This window comes from Scyliorhinus torazame, chromosome 2, assembly GCF_047496885.1.
Source record: "Scyliorhinus torazame isolate Kashiwa2021f chromosome 2, sScyTor2.1, whole genome shotgun sequence".
NCBI classification, from domain to species: domain Eukaryota; kingdom Metazoa; phylum Chordata; class Chondrichthyes; order Carcharhiniformes; family Scyliorhinidae; genus Scyliorhinus; species Scyliorhinus torazame.
In genome coordinates, this window is record NC_092708.1 from 372,069,057 (window position 1) to 372,095,759 (window position 26,703).

General features: G+C 45.3%; 1 protein-coding gene across 6 annotated transcripts in view; it reads right to left on the bottom strand.

Annotated features, from left to right (window-relative positions):
• Positions 1–289: 289 nt before the first annotated feature.
• Positions 290–26,703, bottom strand: part of LOC140404419 (B-cell lymphoma/leukemia 11B-like) — a 172,023-nt gene continuing 145,609 nt past the window's right edge. For 4 of the 6 annotated variants that reach the window (XM_072492985.1, XM_072492968.1, XM_072492959.1 and 1 more), the window contains one exon: positions 290–8,319. In XM_072492985.1, the coding sequence (XP_072349086.1) occupies positions 6,320–8,319 (2,000 nt within the window). In that variant the 3' untranslated portion in view covers positions 290–6,319. The remainder of the gene's footprint in view (positions 8,320–26,703) is intronic. The other 2 variants (XM_072492951.1, XM_072492977.1) reach the window with 2 other exon arrangements.

Below are 26,703 nucleotides of genomic sequence, written 5' to 3' on the forward strand. Positions count from 1 at the left end.
GGTTACTTCTGCACTAACTGATAACCTATTAAAAAAAAATTCTGATCATTATTGACCTACTCAACAGGATGAGTGGCCCATTAGGGCTCAGCCAGATGTCCCAAAATGAGGTGCAGATATGTTCCATTATCATGTCTAGTGCTATCGAGGGTTTTTATTTTCTCACTAAGTCTTGATTGTGCTGAACTTGACCCACGATACCATCAGTCATGCAGGTGCTAACTGCTAAAACATATATCGTTAAACCCAGATACTGAAAAGGGGAAAAAAATAGGCAGAAAGGTAAAAGTTTGAAGATTGTAAAGATAACTTTTGATTTATTTCTTTCACTTGAAAATGGGACAAACATTTGGATGAGTGTGTGAATGAAATGGTAGACACAAGCTGAAAACAGTGTGGCTTAGGAGAGGGCTTGATTTTGTACAGAAAACAGAACAATAAATATTTCACAAAGCCAAGCTGATGTGACCTCTGGTCAGCACTTCAACATAAAAAAAGGATAACCTGCGTCTGTTTTAAACAGAGCACAACACAAGCAATAATAAATAGTTCAAACTTGTAGTATAAGACCAAATCTCAAGTTACAATAAAAAGCTCTAAATACAGAAATAGAAAAAAAGCTAATAAAATATTTTGCCTTGCCGTTACAAATAGGTCCAAGTCAAGTGGCATTGATTTGCTTTGCATTTTAAGTACAATTCTTAAAATTACAACAGCACCATTAAAGTGTTTTGGTCATGATAAAACAACCTGTGGACTGTATTTAACAGAGGTGGGATGAAACGTGCGCTCTTAACCTTTTGAATGTTTGTCAGCATTTTCCCTCACAAATCTACTCATAGAGAAGTACTGTGGTAAAGGGCAGCATGGGGAGCTGAATCTTGTGTAATGGCATACAATGTCAGAAGCTGCCAACGCATCACAGCCCAGATACTAAATAGTGATGGGGACCAATGCAAGACCATTAAACACCACTGCATAAAGGAGCAATCAATCAATCCTAAACTGACCCAATAAAAAATGGTTATAGGCGGGTTGCCTACACAAGAAACTACAATGTTCAGTTTTTTAAAAAAGTTTTAGTCAACTTTAGGAAATATGTAATCGGTGCACTGGCTCTACTTAGGAGTTCATTAATCCACAGCACCAAGTACTGACATCTGGCACTTTCAGCAGAAGGTACTTTTTTCCTCCATGCTGTAAATCCTTGGCTTCTCGTAGATAAAATCTGCAAACTTAGGCAAATCGTATGTGTTTTGTCTAGTTCTGTAAACCCGTGTCCATTGTAGTCTATGCAGTGTCTGTCAATATGCAAATTCTTAGTCATCAACAAGATGACTAACATTTTCCCTTTGCGGCTGAGAAGACTACGCTGTAGAATGTTGCTGCAACACATTAGATTCTGTTCCCTGCCTCCCTTCAGTGGTATGAAACCTCTAAATGAGAGATACCTGGCCTTCATGTGTGATTCTATATTGCTGTCTGTTCTCCAAGTTAATTTCTTTTTTTTTTAGGCTTTCCTGGCAAAGTGCCACTTGGACAACAGAGTACCCCAAGGGCATGTTGCTGGGTGGGATAAACAGACCTTGGTTGAAACCGGGTTGGTACCAGATGCAACTCCAAAACATGTCCCATTTGCAGTCTGATCATATCTAACGTTTGGTGCCCATGCATTATTCCTTAAAAAAAAACCTTCTGGTCCAATTTTGCACCGCAGTAATGACAAGTTTGCAATTTGCAGTAAATCACCACGGTGCCCTTATGCAGCCTGCATACTTCATGAGGAAGACATAATGGGGACATAACTTTCCAAACACGTACTTGGAAAACGCAAGATTGACATGACGCAAAGGCTAACATAAGCCCGAAGAAGTGCTACATTGAAGGGGAAGCTGTCTCCATGGCTTGTACTTTATTTTATTTATTTATTTTTAAAAATAAATTTAAAGTGCCCAATTATTTTTTCCAATTAAGGGGCAATTTAGCGTGGCCAATCCACCTATCCTGCACATTTTTGGGTTGTGGGGGTGAAACACACGCAAACACGAGGAGAAAGTGCAAACTCCACACGGACAGTGGCCCAGGGTCGGGATTCGAACCCGGGTCCTCAGCAGCATAGGCAGCAATGCTAACCACTGTACCACCGTGCTGCCCTGGCTTGTACTTTATTGACATAATTAATTCAACATCCTTTTGTTTGGCCAATGAGAATGACACATCTGTCCAAGTTGGCAGCTTTGTTTCTGCCATCAAGCCACTGGGAGCCGCATCTGATGGCAATGGGACTGATGGGCGGGGCCCACAACTCAGTCCCAACTGAGGATAATGTTGAATGAGCCTCCTTCCATCTCACTGAACTATTTGTGATCATTAGAGTGCTGCAGGAGAGTCGAAAGGTGGCGTAGGGAACACTGTCTGCTAGAGCTTCTGAAAAATGGTCTCTGGTTACCTTATCTAAATAAAGAGCAATTAAAAATGTATAATTGTCAACAGCTGACACAACCGAGGCCAAACAGCAATTGTTCCGGATTAACAGATATGCAATGGAGTCTCTGCAGCTTTCATGCTACATTTTATTTACAGAAAATGCACTGGAATGTCTGAATATCAAACTTACTAACAATTGGATACTTCAAGCCACTTAGCCCATCGACTGATAAGCAACTGAAAACACGTGGAAGTTAATGAATGCTGCCCATGTCTTTAAGTAGTGGAGTGCTATTATTTCAGACCGTAATAATTAACGGTATAGATTATTTACCCGGGACAGTTTATTTTGTTTCTGTCTTTTAGTGCAAATTTCAGTGTCAAAATACAAAAGGTTTCATCCCACCTCTTACCTATTATCATTACATATGTTGAGGAACCCGTGGAATGTGAAATAAGGAGTGAATGATCCTGTTAACACAAAAAAACCAAATGGCAGTTAGATCAACAGATACTTGTACCTGCCTCATCAGTTTTACACAGCAGCAGATCAAGGAGGCCTGAAACCCAAATCCCCATGGAAACGTTGAACAAAATAGTGCCATACACGTAATGTGGATGCATCAGGGACAAGAGAGGAGCTAGAGGGAAAAACAATAAAAATGTGGAACTCAAAGGCAGTTCCTTGGTGGAGAAATGCAGTATCTATTCACTACCACTAGTGGTCTCTAGCGTACAAAAAAACTGGATGCTTTAGTGACATCTAGTGGTAACGACATACTGCACACATTATAGTTTATTTAATTTAATCATTCTTTTTTCTCCAAAAAAAAAAAAGAAAAACTGGGCAACCTTTTTACAAAACAAAGAAAAAGTAGAAGTGTGCCCAAAATAATGAAACTTCTCATCCCTGTGAGCATGCACCTCCCCAGCATGTACATGACACAGTTAATCTACTGTCTTCAATGTCATGTACTGAATGATCCTTAAAGCAGCGTGAGATGCGACACATTTTAGTTTTCATTCAGTCGGATTTACATTGATCTAACTCTGGCCACAACGGATCTGAACACAGCCCGTGTGAATGGGGAGAGTGAAGGCAGCAAATCACAAAGGAAAAAAGAGACTCGAAACAGACTGGCAAAACTGTAAACCGTGCATATCCAACAGGGAATCTGGGAGAGAAACTGTACAACTGAAAATCAAATCATCAGTGACCAGCAATGCATTTCCTAATTCCTTTTTGTATTTTTTTTTAACAAAAGGTCGTTACACGACCTTTCTTTTTCTCCTGTACAATAAGATTTCAGAACATACAAATTATTTTTGCACTATTTTTATCCTGCCAAAATTAAAAAAATATATTATGGCAGCCTGTGTGTTCTTTTTCTAATCCACTACCAAAAAAAAGGTACTTTTTTTTTTTGTTGTACCTTTAAAAGGACAAGCAAACAGTTAAAAAATACAAGCTCCTGTATAAATACAACAAGTGCCTACACTATTATGAACCAATACCAAGTAACCATTCCAGAGAAACAGAGGGGGAAAAGTACAGGTCAGGAATGTGATTTAAGCAAAGCAATTACATGAATATGCACTTTTCTACTATTTTTTTTCTTGTCTACATATGGTAGCAGTAATCGTTCTTCCCAATACAAGTTCTATACAATTTTTGAAAAAAGATAAAACACCCAAGGCAAAAAAGTCTACTAAAACTGATAGTCAATTAGACTTTACAATTACAGTGACAAGTACAATTTTAGACCCACAAATTTACTGCAACAATTTCCATTTTTGAAAAAAAAAAAAAAAAAAAAAAATTTTTTTTGTTTGTTTTTTTTTCTCCATTTTGTAAAATGCCCAGGCATTCTCCATTATTACAAATACTGGTACACTTTTACAGTGATCAAGAAACTGTAATATATATATTAAACCCCGTCACCAGTTGAATCAGAGAGAACCAATATACACATGGCCATAATGGCATCCATGTATTTACTAAGCAAACTTCAGAAAAAAAATCCCTTGATCATTCAACAAACACACGCACGCACACACAATTTTTTTTTTTTTTTCCCACCTTTGTATATATTCAATACTGTAAACTTATTCGAGACTGAGTGCACTAAACTCTGTTCAAAACAAAAAAAAATAAGGAGTAGCCATTGTTCCTGATGAGTAACTGTCTTTACGTTCTTGTTGGGAGTCTGGAGGCGTCTTTTTTTTAAAAACTTTTGAGCCTTGCTACAGTGGGGTTCCCACGGTTTAAGCAGCGTCCTGCAGCGTCAATTGATGAGCACAGACCGTCAAACTGGTTTTCCGAAGTCGATTAGATGGGTAGTGGGGGGGAAAAGTGGGGGGAAAAGGGATGTTGTCTCGTCTTCACAAACTTGTAGCGGCTGGCGTGAAGGTCCCGCTGATTTATTTTTGTTTGTTTTTTGATTTACAAATGCTGGATTGTTGGTGCGTGTAGAACTCTAGAATCTAATATGACGTACATTTTTCTCTTTGTTGTGTTTTTTTTTCTCTTCTTCAAATCAGTACTTTTTTTAACTTCACAAAAAATGGTTTTGCATTTGTCTCAGAGACTCATTAGGAAGATCAAATATTCAAGGCACTCATGTCAAATTGAATGGCAGTATAAAAACCGTCAACTGACATTAACATTTTTTTTTATAGTGCCAGCATTGTGAATGCTATGCTAAGCAACACTGACACTTTTAATCTCAGTTGTTCCCTAATGTATACCATAACCCTTTTGGACCATAGATTTCCCATAGTTTCTTGTTCAGAAGTCGCAGTTTCTATAATTAAAAAAACAAATATGTTAAGGTGCGGGTTCAAAAAAAGGAAATATCTCAGGTACAAATTTAGCTATGTAACACAGTGGTCAAAGACCATCTACTCCTAATGGCAAAATAGCAGTGCATTTCTACAATAATGCATATCGCTCACAATCGAGCACAGATGTTTCCATATGGTGTTGGCAATAAATGCACTTTTGACTTTGCCCGGGTTTACTTTGCTGTGCGTTTTATTCACTAATTAATAACACAACTAAAAGTTCGTTATTGCTTAGGTTAAGTTTTTGGCTGGTAAAACTGGATACCAGGTAGTAAACTGCCTACTTTTTTTTGTTGTTGTAATCTTTATAAACTGCAATAGCTTTAGCCAGGCGTCATTGATGAAAAGCGACAATGGCAGTTCCAGACACCAGAGGCTGGCAAGATCAGTGCTACATTTCGAACCCAGCTTGTGATAAAAGCCCATTAAGTGCTACGATTAGGATTGTGATCCGCTGTGGCTTTTCTTTCTCTCTCATCTTAAAATTAAAAAATATATATTTTTGTGCAATTCCAATCCTTCCTCCCCCTTTCAAAAAGAAACAAAAGAATGAGTAAACGCGGCTTCTATTCAAGAAATTACTGTGTTGAGTAGCTTAACTATTCAATTCCACATAAGCAGCGGCCCGGGAAAAGGGTTATCTCTACAGGTCTGCACCTCAAAATGCAAGTAATCTCAGGTTTTTTTTTTTTTAAAAAGTGGGTAAAATCAAAAGGGATACCCAAAAAAAAATAAAAGTTTCAAACAACGAAAAAAATGGAAAAGGAAAAAAAGTACCTGCACATGATGCTTCAAAAAATATTTTAAAAAACAATAAATACAGAAATTATTGCACAGTTGAAAAGGCTCAACATTATTTTACTGCCTCTACATCACCCTCAGGTTTGATTGAACTTCTCAGACACAAATTATACCTTGAAAATATTTAAGTGCCACAGGAGGCACTCTGGGCCGACTTTCTCAGTTGGCAATTAATTAAGCTTTACAATTGAATTTTTTGTGTGTGTGTTTTTTTTTTAAAACCAAGTCTCTTTTACTTCAAGGAGCTTTAGCTTCTTTCTGCTTGTTCGATTTTTACGTCGCTTGTCAGCAAGTGTTCTCCATGCCATTTTTTCATGTGTTTCTCAAGGGTGCTGTAAACGCTGAAGGGCATTTGACAAATGTCGCACCTGTAAACCTCCTTGCCGATCTGACCGTGCGTTTTCATGTGGCGCGTCAGCTTGCTGCTCTGGGCGCATGCATAGTTGCAGAGCTCGCATTTGTAAGGCCGTTCGCCGGTGTGGCTCCTGCGGTGCACTGTCAAGTTGCTGCAGTTTTTGAACACTTTGCCGCAGTACTCGCAAGTGTCGCTCCGGCGCCCTTCCTTGGAGCTCGGCCTTCCCGGGCCGGGCCCTCCCATGTGAGGGGTACTGCCGCTGCTGGCCGTGCCACTGCGGCCTGAGAGGCCTCCATCCAGCATGTCTCCGGGCGGAGTGGAGAACCTCAGGCTGCCGTTCTCCGAGGAGTGCTCAGAAGAAGTGGCGAAGGGAGATTGTCTGGAGTCGCCAAATCCCAGGAATGGGTCTTTCATGAAGTGCCTTGATGCTGCATAGCCCACCAGCCATTGAGAGTAAACATTCTCAGAGGGAATTAAAGGTGCCGAGGACAAGTCTAAGTCTTTCTCCATTTTGATTCTTTTTGCAGAAGCAATCGACAGAGCGGGACTAGTGATAAGAGGAGGTTTCCGAGGCAATAGGATAGGGAAAGGTTCAGGAATAAAGCCCCTACCATTCACTGTGCCGTCTTCTGGCCTATCCAGTTCTCCCGCAACAGAGTCTTCGTCTCCAGTGTCTCTCTGACCGTCAGAGGATCGTTTAGAGAAGCTATTACGCTTCTGCTTGTCAGTTAGCACGTCACTGTAATGCTGGATGGCACGGAGGCCTACGTTTTCCATGACTTTGCCCAGAACACAGTGCTTGTCATTTATTGGCAATTTGAAACCATTCTCTCTGTTGCGACTCAGCTCCGAGTCCATACTGAAACTGGACTCAGGCCTGCTTTCATTTTCCAATTCCTCCTCCTCTTCCTCCTCCTCCTCCTCCTCTTCCTCCTCGTTCTCATTCATCTGGCCAGTGCTGAAATTTGTTATGCTTGCTTTCAGGCCGCAGCCTTCTCCGCCCGCGTGCTCACTGGTGCCAGGCTCGGGTGAACTTGTGGTGGAGAGTCCATCATCTGACCTGGCTGTGATGGAGGCTGACTTGTGTATGTGCGTCTTCATGTGGCGTTTCAGTTTGCTGGCCTGGGAGCAGGCGTGGTCACAGAGCTGACACTTGTACGGCTTCTCCCCTGTGTGGCTACGCCGATGGACAATCAGATTGCTCTGGAACTTGAAGGTTTTCCCGCAGAACTCGCAGGACTTGCTCTTGGACTGTGACTGAGGAGGGGTTGTGCTGCTTGGGGGCATGGGAGGGAGCGGCGGAGTGCTCAGAAATGGCGACTTGGGGCTGGGCTGGAAGGGCTGAAGTAAGCGATGCATAGGATTGTGGCGGCTGGGCGACAAGGGTGGAGTGGAGCTGTTGTTCCCCGCTAGTTCTCTGAGCCTCCTGGAGAAGTCCATTGTCTGGGATTCGATACCCAGTGGGTGGGTCAAGCGCATTACTCTGTCGAAGGCACTGTGATGCTGAGATACTAAGCCCATTTCATCAGCACTAAGGCGGTCCAGACGATGCGGGTCCAGATGATGGCGAGGCGGAGGGCTGAAAATGGGAGGAGTATTGGGAAGGCGGCCGTCGCCAAAGCCCGGGTGCTCCTGAAGGATAGGTCCCGTCATCCGCAGCAGGTTGAAAGGATTGTTCTCACCGAGGAAAGCAGTAAGGGGCGACTGCGAGATGGGGTCTGGACCCAAGGACGGGGGAAGGCCAATCCGAGGAGTAAGGGGGCTGTTTGATGGGTGCGTCTCCAAGTAAATCCGGAATCCGTGTGTGTTCTGTGCATGCTGGAGCAGGAACCAAGCACTCGTGAAAGGCTGCTTGCATGTTGTGCAAATGTAGCTTGAAGGCTCATCTTTACCTGCAAATAAGCAGAAAGATGCATTTTGTTAAACTATCACCAACAATAACTTCCATGTTTGTACCAGTTTAGAAAAATAGGGTCCCAAGGCACTCCACAGAAGAATTATCAGACAAATTTTGACGCTGCGCCACATAAGCTGATATTGGGACAGGTGACCAATACTTAGCCATAGAGGTAGGTTTTAAGGAGCGTCTAATAGGCAGACCTAAGCGAGGAGAGAGGTTTATGGAGGGAATTCCAGAACATGGGACTGAGGCAGCTTAAGGCACGGGCTCCAATGGTGGGGGGCAACTGAAAATTGGAGATGTCCTAGAGGTGTTGTAGGGCTTGAGAACAGGTCAAGAGATAGGGAGGTGCGAGGCTATGGAAGGATTTGAGAGCAAGGATCAGAATTCCCAATCTGAGGCGTCACCAGAATGGGAACCAATGTCGACCAGATGAACATGGGGAATTAGGTAAACAGATTCTGGACCTCAGCCTCAACATGAGAATCAATGGTGAACATCATCTTGCTTGGGTGCCTGTTCCTGTATCTCAGGCTACTGGATCACTGCTGTGTGTTGAAATGTCAGACAAGGACAATGACAATTTCCCCCCCTTATTTTTTTATGGAACGTGAGCACCGCTAGCAAGGCCAGCATTTGTTGCCCATCCTTTCCCAAAGGGCATTATGGTCTTTGCAACAACAATGATTTCATGGTCACCATGAGATTTTTGTTGAATTCAAATTACACCATCGGCCGTGGTGGGATTTGAACCCGGGTCCCCAGAACGTTAATCCTGGATTACTAGCCCAGTGACAATACCACTAAGCCGCCACCTCCCCATGGCCACTGGGGAACCTTCTTGATGGGTGGGGAAAATAAAACTGTCCAGGCGGAGTTCAGAAAGCGTGCTCCTCCACACCCTTACCTCCATGTGCTCAGTTGCTTCAACAGCCCTGAGCACAGGAAGAAGAGAATCTGGGCATGTTTTTCTGGTTTAAAAATCTCGTGGGTGCTGTGCGGGGGACCCAGCCAAGCTGCTGAAACGAGTAGGAACAAAAGATAAATCAGAAAACCACATTTAGGGGACAAGAGGCTTGGATTTTGGATGCGTGGAAAGAGGCGGGATGAGGAGAATCTGTTTTAAGATTTTGCGTGCCGAAGGTAGGTAGGGTCAGAGTAGACTCGATGGGCCGAATGGCTGCCTTCTGCGCTGTCGGGATTCTATGGAGTGTATTCCGATTTTAATGGCACTGCCTGAATGTCATCAATGCTAACTTTCAAAGGGCAGCTGCATAAATACCCGAAATGCAAAACTTTGCAGGGCTATGGAGAAAGAGCCAGGGTAATAGAGGGACTCATTGGATATGTCTTTTAGCCAGCCAGTAGAGGCACGGTCAGCCGAATGGCCTCCTTCTGTGCTGCATTCTTCTGGAGGGAGGGATAACTGGCGCAAGGACGTCCAGCGGTGTTGTCTTCAGGAGGATAGTTAAAGGAGAAGGTAAGAGTTGTGCAATGTGTCTTGACTTTAACACATTGTGGGGTTGGGGGGGGGGCGGGGGGGAGAGAGGGAAAAAGAGAGAGAGATTTCAGAAAGTCTATAGCTGCTCTCATCACTTTTGAAATTTCAATGCAAGACATTTTTCCATTAGTTTAATCTAATGCTGTGACAGAATCAATTATAACGCAGAGACAACCAAAAGCTATTTTTCAATAATTAGCAAACAAAGCATGGACTGAATCATGTAGTATTATCTCTGCTGGTAAATTAATATAAGCCAGAGACCTTTAATAGTAACAGAGGTCAATTGTTAAGACCACTCAGTCCTTGCCTAATCAGCTGCACTCTGTTTATTGCAGTCACTGATATAATGCAGTGAAATGTCTTAGTTAGAGGACAAGTGGAAATGGGAAAGATAAAAGCAAATTGCTGCGGATGCTGGAATCTGAAACAAAAACAGAAAATGCTGGAAAATCTCAGCAGGTCTGACAGCGTCTGTGGAGAGGGCGCAGAGCGAACGGGGCAGCACGGTAGCATTGTGGATAGCACAATTGCTTCACAGCTCCAGGGTCCCAGGTTCGATTCCGGCTTGGGTCACTGTCTGTGCGGAGTCTGCACATCCTCCCCGTGTGTGCGTGGGTTTCCTCCGGGTGCTCCGGTTTCCTCCCATAGCCCAAAGATGTGCAGGTTAGGTGGATTGGCCATGATAAATTGCCTTAGTGTCCAAAATTGCCTTTAGTGTTGGGTGGGGTTACTGGGTTATGGGGTTAGGGTGGAGGTGTTAACCTTGGGTAGGGTGCTCTTTCCAAGAGCCAGTGCAGACTCGATAGGCCGAATGGCCTCCTTCTGCACTGTAAATTCTATGATAATCTATGATTCTATGAATGTTTTGAGTCTGGATGACACTTCTGTCAGGGTGGAGAGAACTGGAAATAGGATGAGATTTACACTGTAATTGGGGGGGGGATGCATGGAATAGTAAGGGCTGGATTCCTTTGTGCAATGGTTCCATTTAGTTGGTATAACTCCCTCAACTTGAACTACCGACCACAACCCATGCCCTTTTGTTATCTCTACTTCCTGCTCATTTGAATCTCTTTGGCTAGCACGGCCGACCCTGCACTTCACCAGGGCCCCAACAAGTATTAAGAACTCTTTAAAAAAAAATTTTTTAGAGTACCCATTTCTTTTTTTCTAATTAAGGGGCAATTTAGCCAATCCACCTACCCTGCAAATCTTTTTGGGTTGTGGGGGTGAGACCCACGGAGAGAATGTGCAAATTCCACACGGACAGTGTGGACCAGGGGGCTGGGATCAAACCCGGGTCCTCGGCGCCTTGAGGCAGCAGTGCTAACCACTGCTGCCACCGCGCTCCCCATAAGCACTCTTGGCCAAATCACAAGGTCTTGCGCATGACCATCCCGATTCCCTCGACAATCCGACCTGGAACCCGGCGGAAGTAATCTGTAGGGTGAAGGGGGCAGGGTGATCCAAACGATGGCCTTCTGGTTGACAGCATTGTGTTTCAGAATGGCAGCCTTCGCTTCTGCTGCTGGTGCTTTTCACTTTTTGGCTCCTGCCCTGAACTGTGCGGGATTGACGGGTATTGCATTCGCGCCTGCCGCTCCCTACTGCAGCCTCATTTCTTTTTTTGAAGGGGGGGGGGGGCGGCTGGCACAGGCACGATAAACCGAGTGGCCTCCTTCTGCACAGCAAATTCCTACCATTCTGCAAACCGGAAACAGACTCGAAGCTACAAAAAGCAGACACGGCAGGGACACCTCGCTGCAGGCGGCTGCAAGTACTCGCCGTGCACCGTTAAAAATCAAGTCGGAAACATCTTCTGAATTAAAGCACATTGGATGAACAGCAGCGCCCGCCCGCCCCCCCCCCCCCCTCCCCCCCCCCTTCCCCCCCTCCCCGGAGTCCTTTCGGGTTCCAGCCACGGGAGCCGCCGGTTCGATATTAACACTGTCAACCAAGTACATCCTCACAATATAGAACCTGTAAGGAGGTCCCAGGAGTGGTATTCTATCCATTTAGTGTGCAACCGCATCCTTCACCTTGGGTTTTACCTGTTTTTTTCTGGCTTCAAATTAATCAATTAATCAGAGACAGATGTTCAATTATACTTCAAAAAATTTACTGGAGATCTCTACAGCCATTTCCATATGGTTCCTGATGAGGGGAACTTTAATGACCTGCTCAGTGCTACACTACCGAATGCCATTAATGTTTTCTTTCATTAAGGCTGTCCCAGTACGTTTGTTAATATGATAGCCTAATCCTTTATCTTTTAGTGACAGGACTTAACACATTTCAACCCCTCCCCACCCACCCGAGTTATTCACAGTGATAGGCAGGCAGGTGAGAAAATCAACAATGCAAGAACAAGTCAAGTCTTCCTTATCCTCCCACATTCCGGTATTCCCCCCCCCCCCCCCCCCCCCCACGCGCGCGCGCAAAATATATAGTTGTTAAACCATAGTATAGAGAACATTCATTTTGTTGACTTGGAATTTATCTTTTCCTGTTACTGAAATTCAGCGTGAGCCATTTATCTCAACTACTTTTGACAGGTTCAGACTGAAGCGCAGCTAAGAAAGAGGATAGAGTAAAATATACACCAGTGTCTTTAGAAACAAGCAAGGGCCCTGCTTGAAAATGCACACATTCACCTCCACCTAACGCACATGGCTTTTTCATCAAAAGGGGCTTCAGACAGAGGTGAACTCACAACACAATCGGGGTGTTCTCAAAAAGAACTGGGTTTGTGCCAGTTTTCGACAACCCCTGAGGAAACGCTCTCACGGCTACCCGCCAGCATTTCCACAGAGATGCTTTTCAACGTTTCCAACTAAATTCCCTCAGATCTCCTCGGCATAGGACCGACAATAGATCCGCACAGATCGGCTGTGTCTATGGAGAAAAACGATGCCTTGCACTGTGAAAAAACAATCCCCACCCCCCCCCCCCCCCCTCCCCGTCACTATAAAAAAGTGCGTCCTTGGCATCACGCCGCAAGGAACTGAAAAAGACCATTCGGCGAACCAAGTCCACCAGATTTTTTTTGACTGAATTTGTCAACACCCTCCCCATTTTACACCCCATCATCCTTCTGTTTCTCAACAAATATATTTATAGCTGTCTCCTGAATGTGTAACATTTGTTTCATAGGCATTTTCTCAACTCACCCCCCACCCCACCCCCCGCATGTAACTTATTCCATATGGCCATTACCATTTGCACAAATTCCCTAATCGCTCCTAATTTTTAAATGACATCCCCTAGTTTCCGAACCCTATTTTAAATTAAGGTGAAATAAATCACCAGGGAAAGTAGCTGAAGTGAACGGATTGTTTAAATAGGCCGAACTGGCAACAAATATATTTCCAGAGAGAAAAAGGGAATAATGGCTGCGCAGTGTTGATCTAAAGTGAATGGTCGGCTGGGTTTACTAGTCCTTTACTGGTCCTAACATTTTTATGCTTTCTGAGGTGAATGCATAAAATAGGTATTACATCAAGGGGCATTTGTTTTTTTAAGTTTGAAATATAGGCTCTTTTCATTGATATCTGCGTTCATAAGAGTAAGAGGTCTCGGATGTGACTATTAAAGAAAGTGCCATGTTTAGTTTGAAGCACTTACCCGAGAGGTCACCCGGCATCTAGCCATTGGGACCTTTTTCAAATTTCTTTGATTTCTTCCCTCCCCTTCCTGACTTGGAAGCTCTTCTCTATCTCCCTGGGACCTTGGCTCTTCCTGAGCACCCTGGCCAGTTGACCTTTGCACCCACGTGACCCTTGGCGGCGGGCAAACTGACCACGCGGTGCCTCCCAGCACATGCATGTGTTCACTAAAAAGGGGGTTGCTGTAAAGCGGATCAGGAGTGGAACATGCGGCTGTTCAGCCTCTCTCTAGACTGAAGGCACTGCCGCAGATCTTAATGTCCTGCCGCTGCCCGATCGGCGGATGCCACATCGAGCCCTGCGACACTCCTGGCTTCGACAGCTCAAAGACAAAACCTTCTGAGCCACTGGCACATCAGCTAATCGTTGCGTTCTTTTAACACAGGAAAAAATGATCCCTTCCTGGTTGTCCAAAGGAATGGCATTTTTGATGCAGGTAAAAGCCAAGCAAGACAAAACTCAAAAATGATTCAAGCCCGGAGTGAACAGCCAACCCACCGCACTAAGAAAGATATACTGGATGCATCGGTTTGTGAGTATTAGCACCAACCTTGGTGCAATTCTATCTTGTTCAGTTTATTCTTTCAAAGGAGTGACATTTTGTGGTATCATTGGGATTCTGACCTGGAGGAACAGGTGAAACCCCCCCCCCCCCCCCCCCCCCAGCACCAAGAGAGTTGAACCATCCGTAAAAGAGCAAATCATTAAACCATTAGTAAGAGACAGTCATTAATCCAGAATAGTCGTGTTAATTCAGCCTACACTGTTGGGCTCAACACTTCCCAAATGATATCATGAATGCCAGAATTGCTTTTAAAAAATAAATTAGTTGAAATTCAAGGGAAAGAAAGCTAATCACAGTTAAAGTTGAACTTACTGGCTGACAAGATTTTAGCCTTTTGTCAAAGATTCAAGAAATAAATTCCAGCAAGCAAGCTTTTAATTGAAACCTTTACAGTAAATGTACGCATTGTTCTGAAGTATTCTAAGCAAACGATGGCCTCGACTCCTAGCCTAATCAGGCCGAATGTCAATGAGGCTCACAGCCGACTGATGGGAACTGCCGATTCCATTTGTGCAAAATTTAATCCTGTTACACCCTACAAGGTAAGGCATTAAAAAAGGCGATACATCTGACTCCCTTTGCATTGACAGCTTTATTTCAGTCAACGGCGGTTAGCACTTCTGCCTCACAGCGCCAGGGAGCCGGGTTCAATTCCGGCCTCGGGTGACTGCCAGTGCACAGTTTGCACATTCTCCCCGTGTCTGCGTGGGCTTCCTCTGGGTGCACCGGCTCGCTCCAACAGGCCACAAGATGTGCAGGTCAGGTGGATTGGCCATGCTAAGTTGCCCCTTTGTTTCCAAAAAGGTGAGGTGGGGTTAAAGGGTTGCGGGGATGGGGTGGGGGTGGGCCTAGGTAAGGTGCCCTTTCCAAGGGTCGGTGCAGACTCGATGGGCTGAATGGCTTCCTTCTACTCGAGGGATTCTATGATTCTAACAGTCTACAAAAAAAATCAGTGGCTGACCAACTGTGCCCATCCATGTCTTTCACATATAACGACAGGCACAATTTGTAGGCCACTGACTTTTGATTATTCATTGCGAGAGCCTTCACTAAAGTATTTACCTACATGAAAATAAAGCCTGCTGAATAAATCTTCCACCTTTAAAATCTTGATAGTTTACTTGAAAGTATTCTTGCAGTTCCTCTGAAGAAGGGAAAGTTTATAGATCAGATTTCCTGAAGGGGGTGCTGTTTTGGTTTGTTCAGGCCTGTAGGGAAGTTTCTTCATGCACTTTTGCGAAGTTCTAACTTTGGACTATCAGCAGCTTCGATACTTGCTAACCAGGGTTTAAAAAACATAATTGTGAGTGAGCTCGGAAATAGACGGGCGAATACATCTACACCCTTGTGTCACGTGGGGAGAGCTTAAATCGAATGCAACTAACAAGCCCAATTGTCTCCAGGGGTGTAAACAGGCAAATTCACCGAACCACAGATGCAAAACAGCTTCGGAAATCCCTCGGATATAAAAATTGGAACCCCGTCTTATACAGTTATCGCGAGCCGGTGACCCAGGCATCGTGTGAAAACAAGTTCCTGCAAGATTGAACCCATCCAACACTTGTTGGGATTACAATAAGACTCAAAGGGTTACTGTGAAATCTGTCTCACATACTTAAGCCAGGAAAAATTCAATTCTGGTGTGAGAGGGATGTTTGTGAAACAGGCAGTAAAGAAACACCACTGTCGAAAGAGCTTTCGTATTCCATTCACAACACCAAAACAAAACACATACAGATGTCGTATCTCTTTGGACTTGCCACTTTTTTTTCTTACTTTGCTAGGTACAGAAGTGTTTTTTTTTCTAAATTAAAAAAATTGTTGATATCCCAGCATGTGCCTGTGGTTAGCTCAGCGATGCGTAGTTATCAGTCGATGAGATTTCATAAAAATCAATCAGAGAATGGCTAATTGAAAACCTCAGATTGTTAACAGTTATGTTTTCCATTACCTCCCATCGTAGTAAATCTACACAAACCTCCTGCCTAATCCCACGAGCCAATGTACAGACAGTATTTTAATTTTAATGGAGCTATGCAGAGCATACATTTAGCAACTAAGTGGTAATTGACATTACACAGACACAGTCTCGTAGCCACATTATATAGGTTAGCGAATACAGAGGGGAGTCATTAATAGGGCAGAGCAAACAAATGATAATGTATGTATGCAGTGCTGAACGATGTGATGTTGAGAGTGTTGGGTCTTGTGGGATTTATAAAACAGAAAAAAAATGACAACTGAGCACTAGTAAATTTGTCTCATTTGTCTATTAAATTAAAGGTCAGCCTTCTGACCCGAAACACAATAAAATATTGTAACTCCAGAGTGGGCCTATGTCGATGCTTACTCAATCTGGCTCTTAGCAGACAGCCAACCTTTTTCTCCCGGTCGTTGGCCTCATTCACTTGGTAGCTAGCGCCCCCAAGTCAAGGAGGTTCCGAGTTCAAGAGTTGCTCCAGGACTCCAGCGCCCAATCTAGGCTGGATTTTTGGAAGCATTGCTAGGGCGCCTTTTGTATGAGATGTTAACTACCCAACCCCACCCCAACCTAGTTCGCAACCGCTGTCCTTTCTGAAAAAGTTCCACTGGTGTTCCTCATCTACTTTCTTCGCTCAATCGACTGCAGCGAAAGAAGGCTGACTGGTCTTTTGCTATTTGTGGGATATTGATGCACAGAATTGGTGAGGGTCGTTATACTTCGAAAGGACTGTGCTGATTGCAAAATATCCGGCATGTCCTTGGGAAGGAGTAAGAAAACGCATTTACGCTCGTGCAACCCCCCGCCCCCCCCAAGAGTTTCTGCAGCTACAAGTGAACACTTGCTTAATTTCAGATGAAAGACATAAATAATCGGCCACCTCTTTACTTTTAAGGGGCTTTGAGAACCACCATGCATCTGAACACTTTTTGTTTCATTTTCAGACTTCCATCATTTGCATCATCGTTCTTCATACCTTAGTGCAAATAACTCTTTGGATGCAAGCAAGATGGCAGTGACTTAATGTCATTATTCACAACAGTGAAACATCAACAGCGAGTGACCTAATTAAGAGACAGAGGGGCATACGGTGACGCTACCAACCTGCACTGCAACCTCACTAACGGACAAAACAAAAACCTGTCATTTTTTTCCTTGCTTCAAAAGATGCGCGAAACTCTGGAAAGTGTAATATGTCTTTCTTTTTACTGGTGATCAATGTCCTATAAAACTGACAAATTACACGTCCAATTTTCTATGTTTAAGCAAGAAATATTAATGCCAGACCACAGTGCACCCTGCATGATTTCCTCTGGTCTCAGATGCCGTGGTTGGAGTTTTAGTGTGCAGGTTGCAATGTCCGGTTACAGTCTCTGTGGTTGCCTTCTACCCCTGGTTGCCACTGTACTTTCATGCTAATATTTCTACGTGAAGTGGGCTGAGATAGGGCTGAGGAGGAAGAAAGAACAGGAAGTGGGGTGGGGGTGGGGGGCAGGATTAGGATCACTGTCGAGCATCTCTGCCAAGTTGAACACCCCCTTCTTGATCAGACTCTCTACCTGGGCGTTTTGAAAACCAATTTCTTGACCTGTTCCTTTTTGTCCCTAACATGGCGAAATCTAGACAATGAACAGCAGGTTGTGACCAGTGCAGAGAGAGCCTGGTGTTAAATATACATTTTAATGGACCAATCAGCGAAGCTACATCTACTTTGTTCATCTCCTCAGCGAGCTGGGTGACTGGGCGATGGCTAACTTCGGTGCCTAATCAATGATCTTAAAGAGGTTACTGGGAGAACCACAACCACCACTTAGCACGTCCTCACCGAACATCTAGGCATTCGCACTTCCAGACTCAAGATAGAGTAACTTTGTGCAGGCAGAGAGTAGGGTGCTGACCTCGTACGCGGCTCAACAGCCTTCTTAAACATTTATCAAAAGCACAATCTCCTGGAGCAATCACATCATTAGCACTGGATGAGAGCAATGGTACTCGGTCAACCACTGAATTCAAGGTACAGCAGATGCTTTTGAAGTCCCCAAGAGCACTCATTCTCGGCATCTGGTATTGCTGGCAGGGCCCTAGTTTTCCTGAGAAGGTGGCAGTGGCCTTCTTGAACCATCAATAAAGATGCGATAAAACTGACTGCCCACTTCAGAGGGCAGTTAGGAGTTAGCCACATTAGTGTGGGTCTGGAGTCATCTGTAAACCAGGTCAGTTAAAGTGGGAGGTTTCCTTCCCTAAAGGACTTCATTGGAACTATTGGGTTCATTTTGACAATCCAAAGTTTCACGGTGACATTTGCTGACAACCAGATTATCATAGAATTTACAGTGCAGAAGGAGACCATTCGGTCCATCGAGTCTGCACTGGCTCTTGGAAAGAGCACCCTACCCAAGCCCACACCTCCACCCTATCCCCATTACCCAGTAGCCCCACCTATCCCCATTACCCAGTCACCCCATCCAACACTAAGGACAATTTAGCCTGGCCAATCCACCTAACCTGCACATCGTTGGACTGTGGGAGGAAACCAGAGCACCCGGAGGAAACCCACGCACACACGGGGAGAACGTGCGGACTCCGCACACACAGTGACCCAAGCCGGGAATCTAACTTAGGACCCTGGAGCTGTGAAGCAATTGTGCTAACCACAATGCTACCCGTGCTGCCCCTTTGACAGATAAGAACCAAATTCAAAGTTCTCAAAAGACCATGTTAGGATCTCAATGCTTGTTCCCTCCATTATTAGGCCCAGGCTACCGGATTACTAGTCCTGTCCAATAACATAACCATTACCACTACCGTACACTAAGTAAGGAGTTGTAACCAACTGATAATTGAGACACGTTGCCGGGACTTCACAAACTGTTGGCAACAACCATTAAGACACTGGTCCATGCCCCACTTGGGCCAGTTTACTTTGCACGGATTTTAAAATGTTGACGAATTCCAACTGCAACTTAAGTGGCCTCGCAGGTATAGTCACTATCCAGAGATGAGTGGTGGGAATGGACACCAGGTCAGAGCAGGATGTATATTTCCCTGTTGGGACTTACTCCACCAAGAGGGCAAAGAGACGTGTTTGTATGTGTGCACGCGTGCTGGGGGCAGTACACTGGAACAACAAATTCAGCATTGGTCGCTTATGTTTTCAGAGCTCAATGCAACTATTTCCTGTGATGCACAAATTGAAATACAGCCAATTTGAAGGTCTGCAGACGACTTTAAACCAAACTAGCAGCCTGGAGGGTGCACATTGGAGAGGAGGAGCCTAATGATGCCCTCACGTTGAGAATATGTAAACCCTTCCCTCCCTTGCCCCGTGCTTACACCCAATGTCGCCTGATCGTGGGAATCCTACCGTTGCCCGGCAACCTGTGCCGGCGCCACAACTCATTCGGAGTGGGAAATGGGCAGGTGGCATCCAACAGGCCACTCCGAATGAGGATGGAGTGGTTTGGGCGGATCAGGCAACAAGGCATGCATGCACGGGGGTAAGGGAGGGAAGCGGTCATCTATTCTCACCACCTGGTTAAAATCAACCGAGGTCTCCCCACCCCCAGGGAGGGACAAGCAGGATGTTAACTGGCCCAAGCAGTTCCTTACTCACCCCCGGTTTGTATTCGCCATGACACTGTTGATCATAGCAGGGGTGCAACGGGGCAGGCGACCATTGGTCTCAGGTGGCCTGGCCTAGGGGCGGAGGGGTACATCAGCCTGAGGTTTTTGCTTCACCCAGGCAAAAACACAAGTCTGTGAATGTCAGGTAGGTGGCGATGGGATACCAGCCCGGATATGATGGCTCCATGGCGGAACAGCTGAGGGAACATTTGTAGCCTAAAGGATACAGCAAATCCCTGTCGGAGGGACAGTGCCCCAAAATACAATCTACACAACACTGCTTTCTGTAGAGGGTCTGGCAAAATGAGTAAGAAATTAGACCATTTTTTTTTTGCATCTCAGGGCAAATGTTAATGGGTGTTTTTCTCAACGGGATACATTTTCAACTGAATTCCAGTTAGGAGAGAATGGACTGCACCCAGGCAGTACTGAACACCTTCTGTTCTGGCTTGTAGAGGCCGATTCATGAATGTGGTAATGGAGCCCGACAAGGGGGCATTCCAGCAAAGCCTCCAGAAGCCCCCTCTCAATGACTGGCCAAGCAAACGCCATTTCTTTGCTATTATTGTTTGCCTTCCCTCCGTTCCCAAATTAACCATAAAAAAAAATGAAGAATAACAACCAGGGTTTGGTTAAAATCCTGAAAAGAGAGGAAAGGTGAGGGTTCGAGGGATTAGTCCACTCCCTCAATAGCAGGGCAGGCACTAGTAAGTAAACCCAACCTCTCAAGTTGGAAAAAACGCTTGCAGACTTGTCACGCAGTACAAAAGTCATCAGTAACTAAATGTTCTTAGCTGCACCGCAATTAAGCAAAATCAATATGATGTGCCAGAAATGGTATTTTACTTTCAATAAGGTTTTCGGTTGAGTTTATTCAGAATATTTTAGCCGCCCCCAGGGGGATTTTGCTCAGTCACAGATGGCAAATAAAGTCCTCAGCCTTAGGCTACATAGTATTATGCTAATTCCAATGTCAGATGTACTTTTATATACGGCTCTATTTAATCACCCCATTATTCTGCATTTCCATATGAAAAAACCCCACAGCAGCTCCTGTTCTGTCTTCGCGACAATGGCTGCCTTACCCTTCAGCTTGCATAGCTGAATTTGCGCTGGTCACTAATATCGCTCCTCGGGAAGAGGACACAAAAAAAGACATAATAATAACCAAAAATGCAGCTGCTATGTTTGCAAAGCCTGTACAAGTTACAGGGGCTGATTTAAATAGCCGGAAGCTAGAAAACGTCAACCAATTAGCCCAAGCTGCCAGCCACGAGACGGATTTGCCGCTATCTGCCACAGACATGGAAGATGTTGCAGAAATGGCCCATCACAGCGGTTCAGCACTAAAATCTGGCATCTGCCAACCTTTTGCCACTCATTAAAAAAAAAAGAAATCCGGCTTGAAACAGGAGCTTTCTGTTCTACTGGAACCGGCGCTTAAACCACGACCAAAACCTAACTTACCGACGGAGAGCTACTATTGAAATGATCGCCTGGCCCGCACGGTACTGGGTCAGAGGGGCCAAGATTGATGAATGGTTCTCTACCTAGCCTGAGTTAGCTGATCTAGTCAGGCAGCCGTGAAAATGAGACATCGGACTGATTCACCTGAGAGGTCGGATCAGAGGTATGTTAAAAACTCCCAAGACGTTATTTCCAAAAGCAGCGAGGGAGTTTCCCCCCTGGAGTCCGGGATCAACATGGTTTAAAAAAAAAGAAATGTTCGATCACATGACCTTGCTTTTTTGTGAGAGCTTGCTGTGCGCAAACTGGCTGCCATCTTTCCCCCACTTTACAACGGTGACTGTCGTTTGGCTAAATGGGCTTGGGATGTCTGAGAGCTCGAAAGGTTCTGTATCAATGCAGGTTCTTTCCTTTTGTAAAATGAGCACCTGTTGGAAAAGCACGATTAAAAATGAGCCATGGTGGCAACTCCCACTGACTAGTGTTGAAAAGGCCACCTGCGAATAGCAACGAGGACGGGGCCAAACTCGACAATCCGTATTCACTCTCATGTCACAACAGCGGAAATAGCAAATTTGGGGGGGGGGGGGGGGGGGGTGGCGCGCGGCACACGCAGACACGGGGAGAACGTGCAAATTCCACACGGACATCAGTTAAGATTTCCAACCAAGGGTGGTATCCCTGATATCCAAAACCCGTGGTTACAGCTGTCAACGCCAGCGTCCACAGCCATGATGTCCCAAATGCGATCAGTTTTGTTTCCACGCATTTGCCAGAGATTCTCGGCATGCTGGCTGATGTGTGGCTGCTACGCGAGGTTGACAAGAATGTTTTCACGTGCCACATGTACCGCATTCCAGTTTCGCACAACCAACAGGCAGCCAATCGGCAGGGCAGCTGTTATAAGAATCCACAGAGACGAGGATAAGAGGGAGGAAGGAGCCTTTCTGCCGATCTAAACCATCCCTCCACTATTTATGCTGATCAAATGTGGTATGCAACCACATCTTTAACACCTCTAATGCCTCCTGCCATAACTCCAAACATTTCTAGCTTTTAAAAAAACCCTGACATCTATTTTAAAACTTACTTTTTTTTTGCCAATTTTAATTGACTTGTTCCGGCCTGAATTGGGAGTGATCTTAAGGGCCCAGATTATCTGTACAATTTAATACACACTGTGCAGATAAGGAGATAATTCGCAGTTTCTTCGCCTCGTGTGGAGCTGGGCATATGGATGAGAGACAATATTTTAACCAGCCATTAACTTGTACACTCTTTCAAGTACGGCTTCCTGCCGAGGGGCCAGCATCATGGAATAAACCCCCTGATGTGTCTTGCCTATGTTTTAGTGTTCCAAGTGCACTCTCTGGGTATACTGTCTCTGTGGTTATCTTCTACCCCAAATCTTGGCTACTTTAATACAAACATTTCTTCAAGGGTTGGGATGGGATGGGTTGCGGGAAGGGGGAAGAACAGGGGTGGGTGAGGCGAGCTGTCTTATTTGGACCCTCTGCCAAATTCAAAATCCTCTCTCCATCAGACTGCCTATCTAAGTGATGAGCAAACTGTCTGACCATCAGTCAGTGGAGGCGGCACGTGGCACAATGGTTAGCATTGCTGCCTACGGTGCTGAGGACCCGGGTTCGAATCCCAGCCCTGTCTGTGTGGAGTTTGCACATTCTCCCCGCGTCTGTGTGGGTTTCATCTCCACAACCGAAAGATGTGCAGGTTAGATGGATTGGCCACGCTGAATTGCCCCTTAATTGGAAAAAAATAATTGGGTACTCTAAAAAAATATTTTAAAAACTGTCTAGGCTGTGGATCTCAGGCCTATTATTAGGCCATATTTGTAATGAGCCTACAGCGAGGGGGCAAGGAACTTCCAATCCCTGTGATAAAAACAAACTGAATACCACCACAATTAGTTTAAACATGGTTTGATTATGCTCCATTTTGGGATGTCGTACTACACTGAAGGCGCGAGATAAACGCAACAAATTGTTGCTGTTGATCGAGACCTGTGGCACCGGCCACACTCATCACTTTCTCTGGGAAAACACAACCCCGCCTCTTTGTACATCTCCTTTATCTTGCTGGTGGTAGGCGCAGAGGAAGTGCTCTCCCGAAGCTCCAGTAAGAAAGCCCACAGACCGTATATCTGGGACAGTGGCCATTCCAAAGGCAAACATAAACGAGGAATCTCTCAGCCTCACTGGCTGATCATTTCTCTCCAGCTAAGTTCTTTCTATGTTGGTTTGCCTTCATACTCCAGCAACCGGTTAGCTGATGCGAACGAGGTCAAATGTAAACTAAAGGCCAAGTGCTGCTGGAATGTCTCAGAGCTTTCTCCTTGTAATTCTGCTCAACCACGAGGAACACGTGGCTAGTTTGCTGAGATAAGGCTGCGAAGAAGATCACGTCCACCTTTACTGGACAACCTGGTTATTATTTGCCTCGCCACTCCTACGCGCCACCCTCACGCGCTGTAAATTTCCAGCTCTACACCTCCGTCCTGACTATCAGTGTTACTCCTCCCCAGCTTGAACTCCTCTGTCCTGCCATTGGATCTACAGTCGGGCTGGTGGGAAGCAAAAGATTCAAAAGGACACCTTGAAAAAACAACTGTGGGTCGCGGCAGCCTCTTTACAACAAAAAGGTGGTGCAACCTTTCTTTTGGTTCTCCCTCTACCCCCTTCTTCCCAAAACATAAAATGGAGACTTACCTGCCACAGAGAAAGAGAGAGCAAAGTTCAACCATTAACCCTTTCAAGCCCAGTGCAAGATGGCTGTGAAAACCACGCCAGATTTAAAAATAGCAACTTTTCGGATTAGTATTTTTCCACTTCTTGGTCATTTTTTAAGAAATCACCTACACTGAGTCTCTTTAAAAGAAATAATAAACGCTGCAACTTAGAAAAGCCGTGTTGGGAATCATGAGGCGTAATGTTCATCTTGGCCAGCAGGGTGGTGAGGTAGTCGCGTGGCTCCCTTCCTCACCCACTGACCCATTCATTGAGTGCCGGAATCCAGGTGAAGAGACTTGACAGGAGAGTGGTCCGCACGTCCAAGGTACCGACGGCCCCGGTTCAAAATGACCTCCCGTTAACTTTCAAAGACATTCCACAGCAGAGGTCAGGCTCTTGAGGAAGAGGCCTGACTGCGCGAGTTGTCGACCTAAAGGGCACAAGCATGCGTGACGAGGCCGTAGCAAACTACACACAGCCATGTGCATACGGGAGGCAACTCCACCCCAACCGTCCTGTGGATCCCCCCCCCCATATTCCCCCCCAGCCCAGCCCCACTCACAGGAGACATGGCAAGGTGTAGTCGCTACCGGATTGGAGGCATGGCTACTCTGGTGGGCAGGTGATAAGGATCGGGGAAGAAAATACCCTTTTATTGACCGTCACTGGTCTGGCAAATCCCAACTCTCTCAGCTTCACTGTTAGGAGTGTGCAGTCAAAGGTAGGTATAAAAAGTAGGCTTTGATGCAAAGCTCATTAGTTATTCTCCACAATACAAATCCAATATACAGAAGTGGCTTCAGACAGAAAACTCAATCACACCTTATTTGAATAAGGCAGAGCTAAAATGTAAAGTAGGTGACTGTGGCGTGGAAGATGGAATTTTAAAATCCCCCAGTGTGATATATTAATCCAAAAACCTGCTGCTATTGCGACGGAGAATGAATGGAGCATCGGAAGATTTGAAGTTTTTTCCCCAGCCTATCCTGTTGAAACAGTTAAAAAGACAGTCTGCGCACTATGCGGCTAAGGCCCGAGCAGCACCACAAAGCTAAAATCGCAGCCCCTGAGCCAAACTGGTTTTGGGAGCGGGGGGGGGGGGGGGGAGAATTAAGCAATAAATGTTGGGAATCAATTCACCCGGAAACAGCAATCTACAGACAACACGCTTGTTTTTCTTTTGGAGGTGAAGTTTTTTGACAATATGAAACCGAAACAAAATTTAAGAAACAAACAAACGGCGAAAGCTGCAACTGAGCAGGCAGCCAGGGCCTTCATGCAGTCGGGAAGATGACGGGGCTCACTTGATCAATCAAAGTCTTTTTAATATTTTGGAACTATTCTGGATTTTCAAAGTCGCAGCCAAGAGCAAAATCGACAGTTTTAAGTTGAGCCGCGGAATGTATGTTGAAAGGCCTCTCGCACCTTTGTGTATGGCCATGTTCCGGGGGTTGGGAGGAGGTGAGAGGAAGGGCAAAATGAGGATGTTTGCGATGGGACATAATCCTCGTTCGATGTTACGAGAGCGGAACCGGCATACGCTTGCGCAATCGGGTTGCCAATGTCAATAATTCTCCCTGCTTCAGATTCCCCGAAGTCAACTGCAAGTGAATGGCTGTGAAATACCCTTACCATCACTCACTTCCTGTGCAACCGCACAAAATAATTTGCCTCATGTGCGGAGCCAACGTTTCTCAGCAGACATGGATTGCAAGATCAAACTGGACAGTGCGACAAAGCTGTGACTAGTCCACATATTTACTGAGAAAGCCAGGGCACCATCTGCAGTGCATGAAACGGCCAGAGTAGAGGAGAGGGCAAAGGAATACAGGATAACTCAGGCTGTGGTTAGTGCGTCTCGTGCAGAAAGCAGTGCAAGTGTGCAGAAAAGTCACCTACTGGACAAACCAAAAGGCATCCATCCCATGGACAACCCTATGGCATAGAACGAATATCCGCACAGGGCGCACCTGGTCGGATACTGGGCTTCTAAAGCTCTTCTGCGTAAGAAATATTGGTTTGGTACCTGGGCCAAGAATTCCTGTGGCCACTGTGTATAGTGATGGTGTGATGCTATTAGCTTTTTCTTATTGTTTCCTGATGTAACTGCAAATGAGGGCGGAATGGTGAATGGTGGGGTGGCACAGTGGTTAGCACTGCTGTTTCACAGCACCAGGGGCCCAGGTTCAATTCCAGCCTTGGGTGACTATGTGGAGTTAGCACGTTCTCCCCGTGTCTGCGTGGGTTTCCTCCTGGTACTCCGGTTTCCTCCCACTGTCCGAAGATGTGCAGGTTAGGTGAATTGGCCATGCTAAAATTTCCCACATAGTGTCACAAAGGTTAATTGGGGTTATGCAGTTACAGGGGTAGGGGGGTCGGGGGCCCAGATAGGGTGCTCTTTCAGAGGGTAGGTGCAGACTCGATGGGCCAAATAGCCTCCTTAGGCACAGTAGGGATTCTATGATATTACATTTTGAAAATGCCTCAGATTCTAATCAATGTATTGTGGGAATAATTTGTCAACAGAATGCAGTTAAAAGAAAATCGCAAAACACAATTCTGAAATAAGGTGGAATGTAGATAAAAGTCTCGGTGGAAAGCGGGATAGTCTGCCCTCCCAAGATAATTTTGAAAAGACTCCTTAAAACTGACCCACGTTTCCAGACCTTACCATCATCCTGCATGCAAAGTCGAGGATCGCTTTCCAAAATTATGTGGAAAGGTGGGAATAGGGCCCAGCCAGGACGTCTTAATGAAAGAGAAACCCACCCATCGTGCACAAGATCTCCGAGATCAGCACGTCCTGTCCGTGGGAGAGGAGGC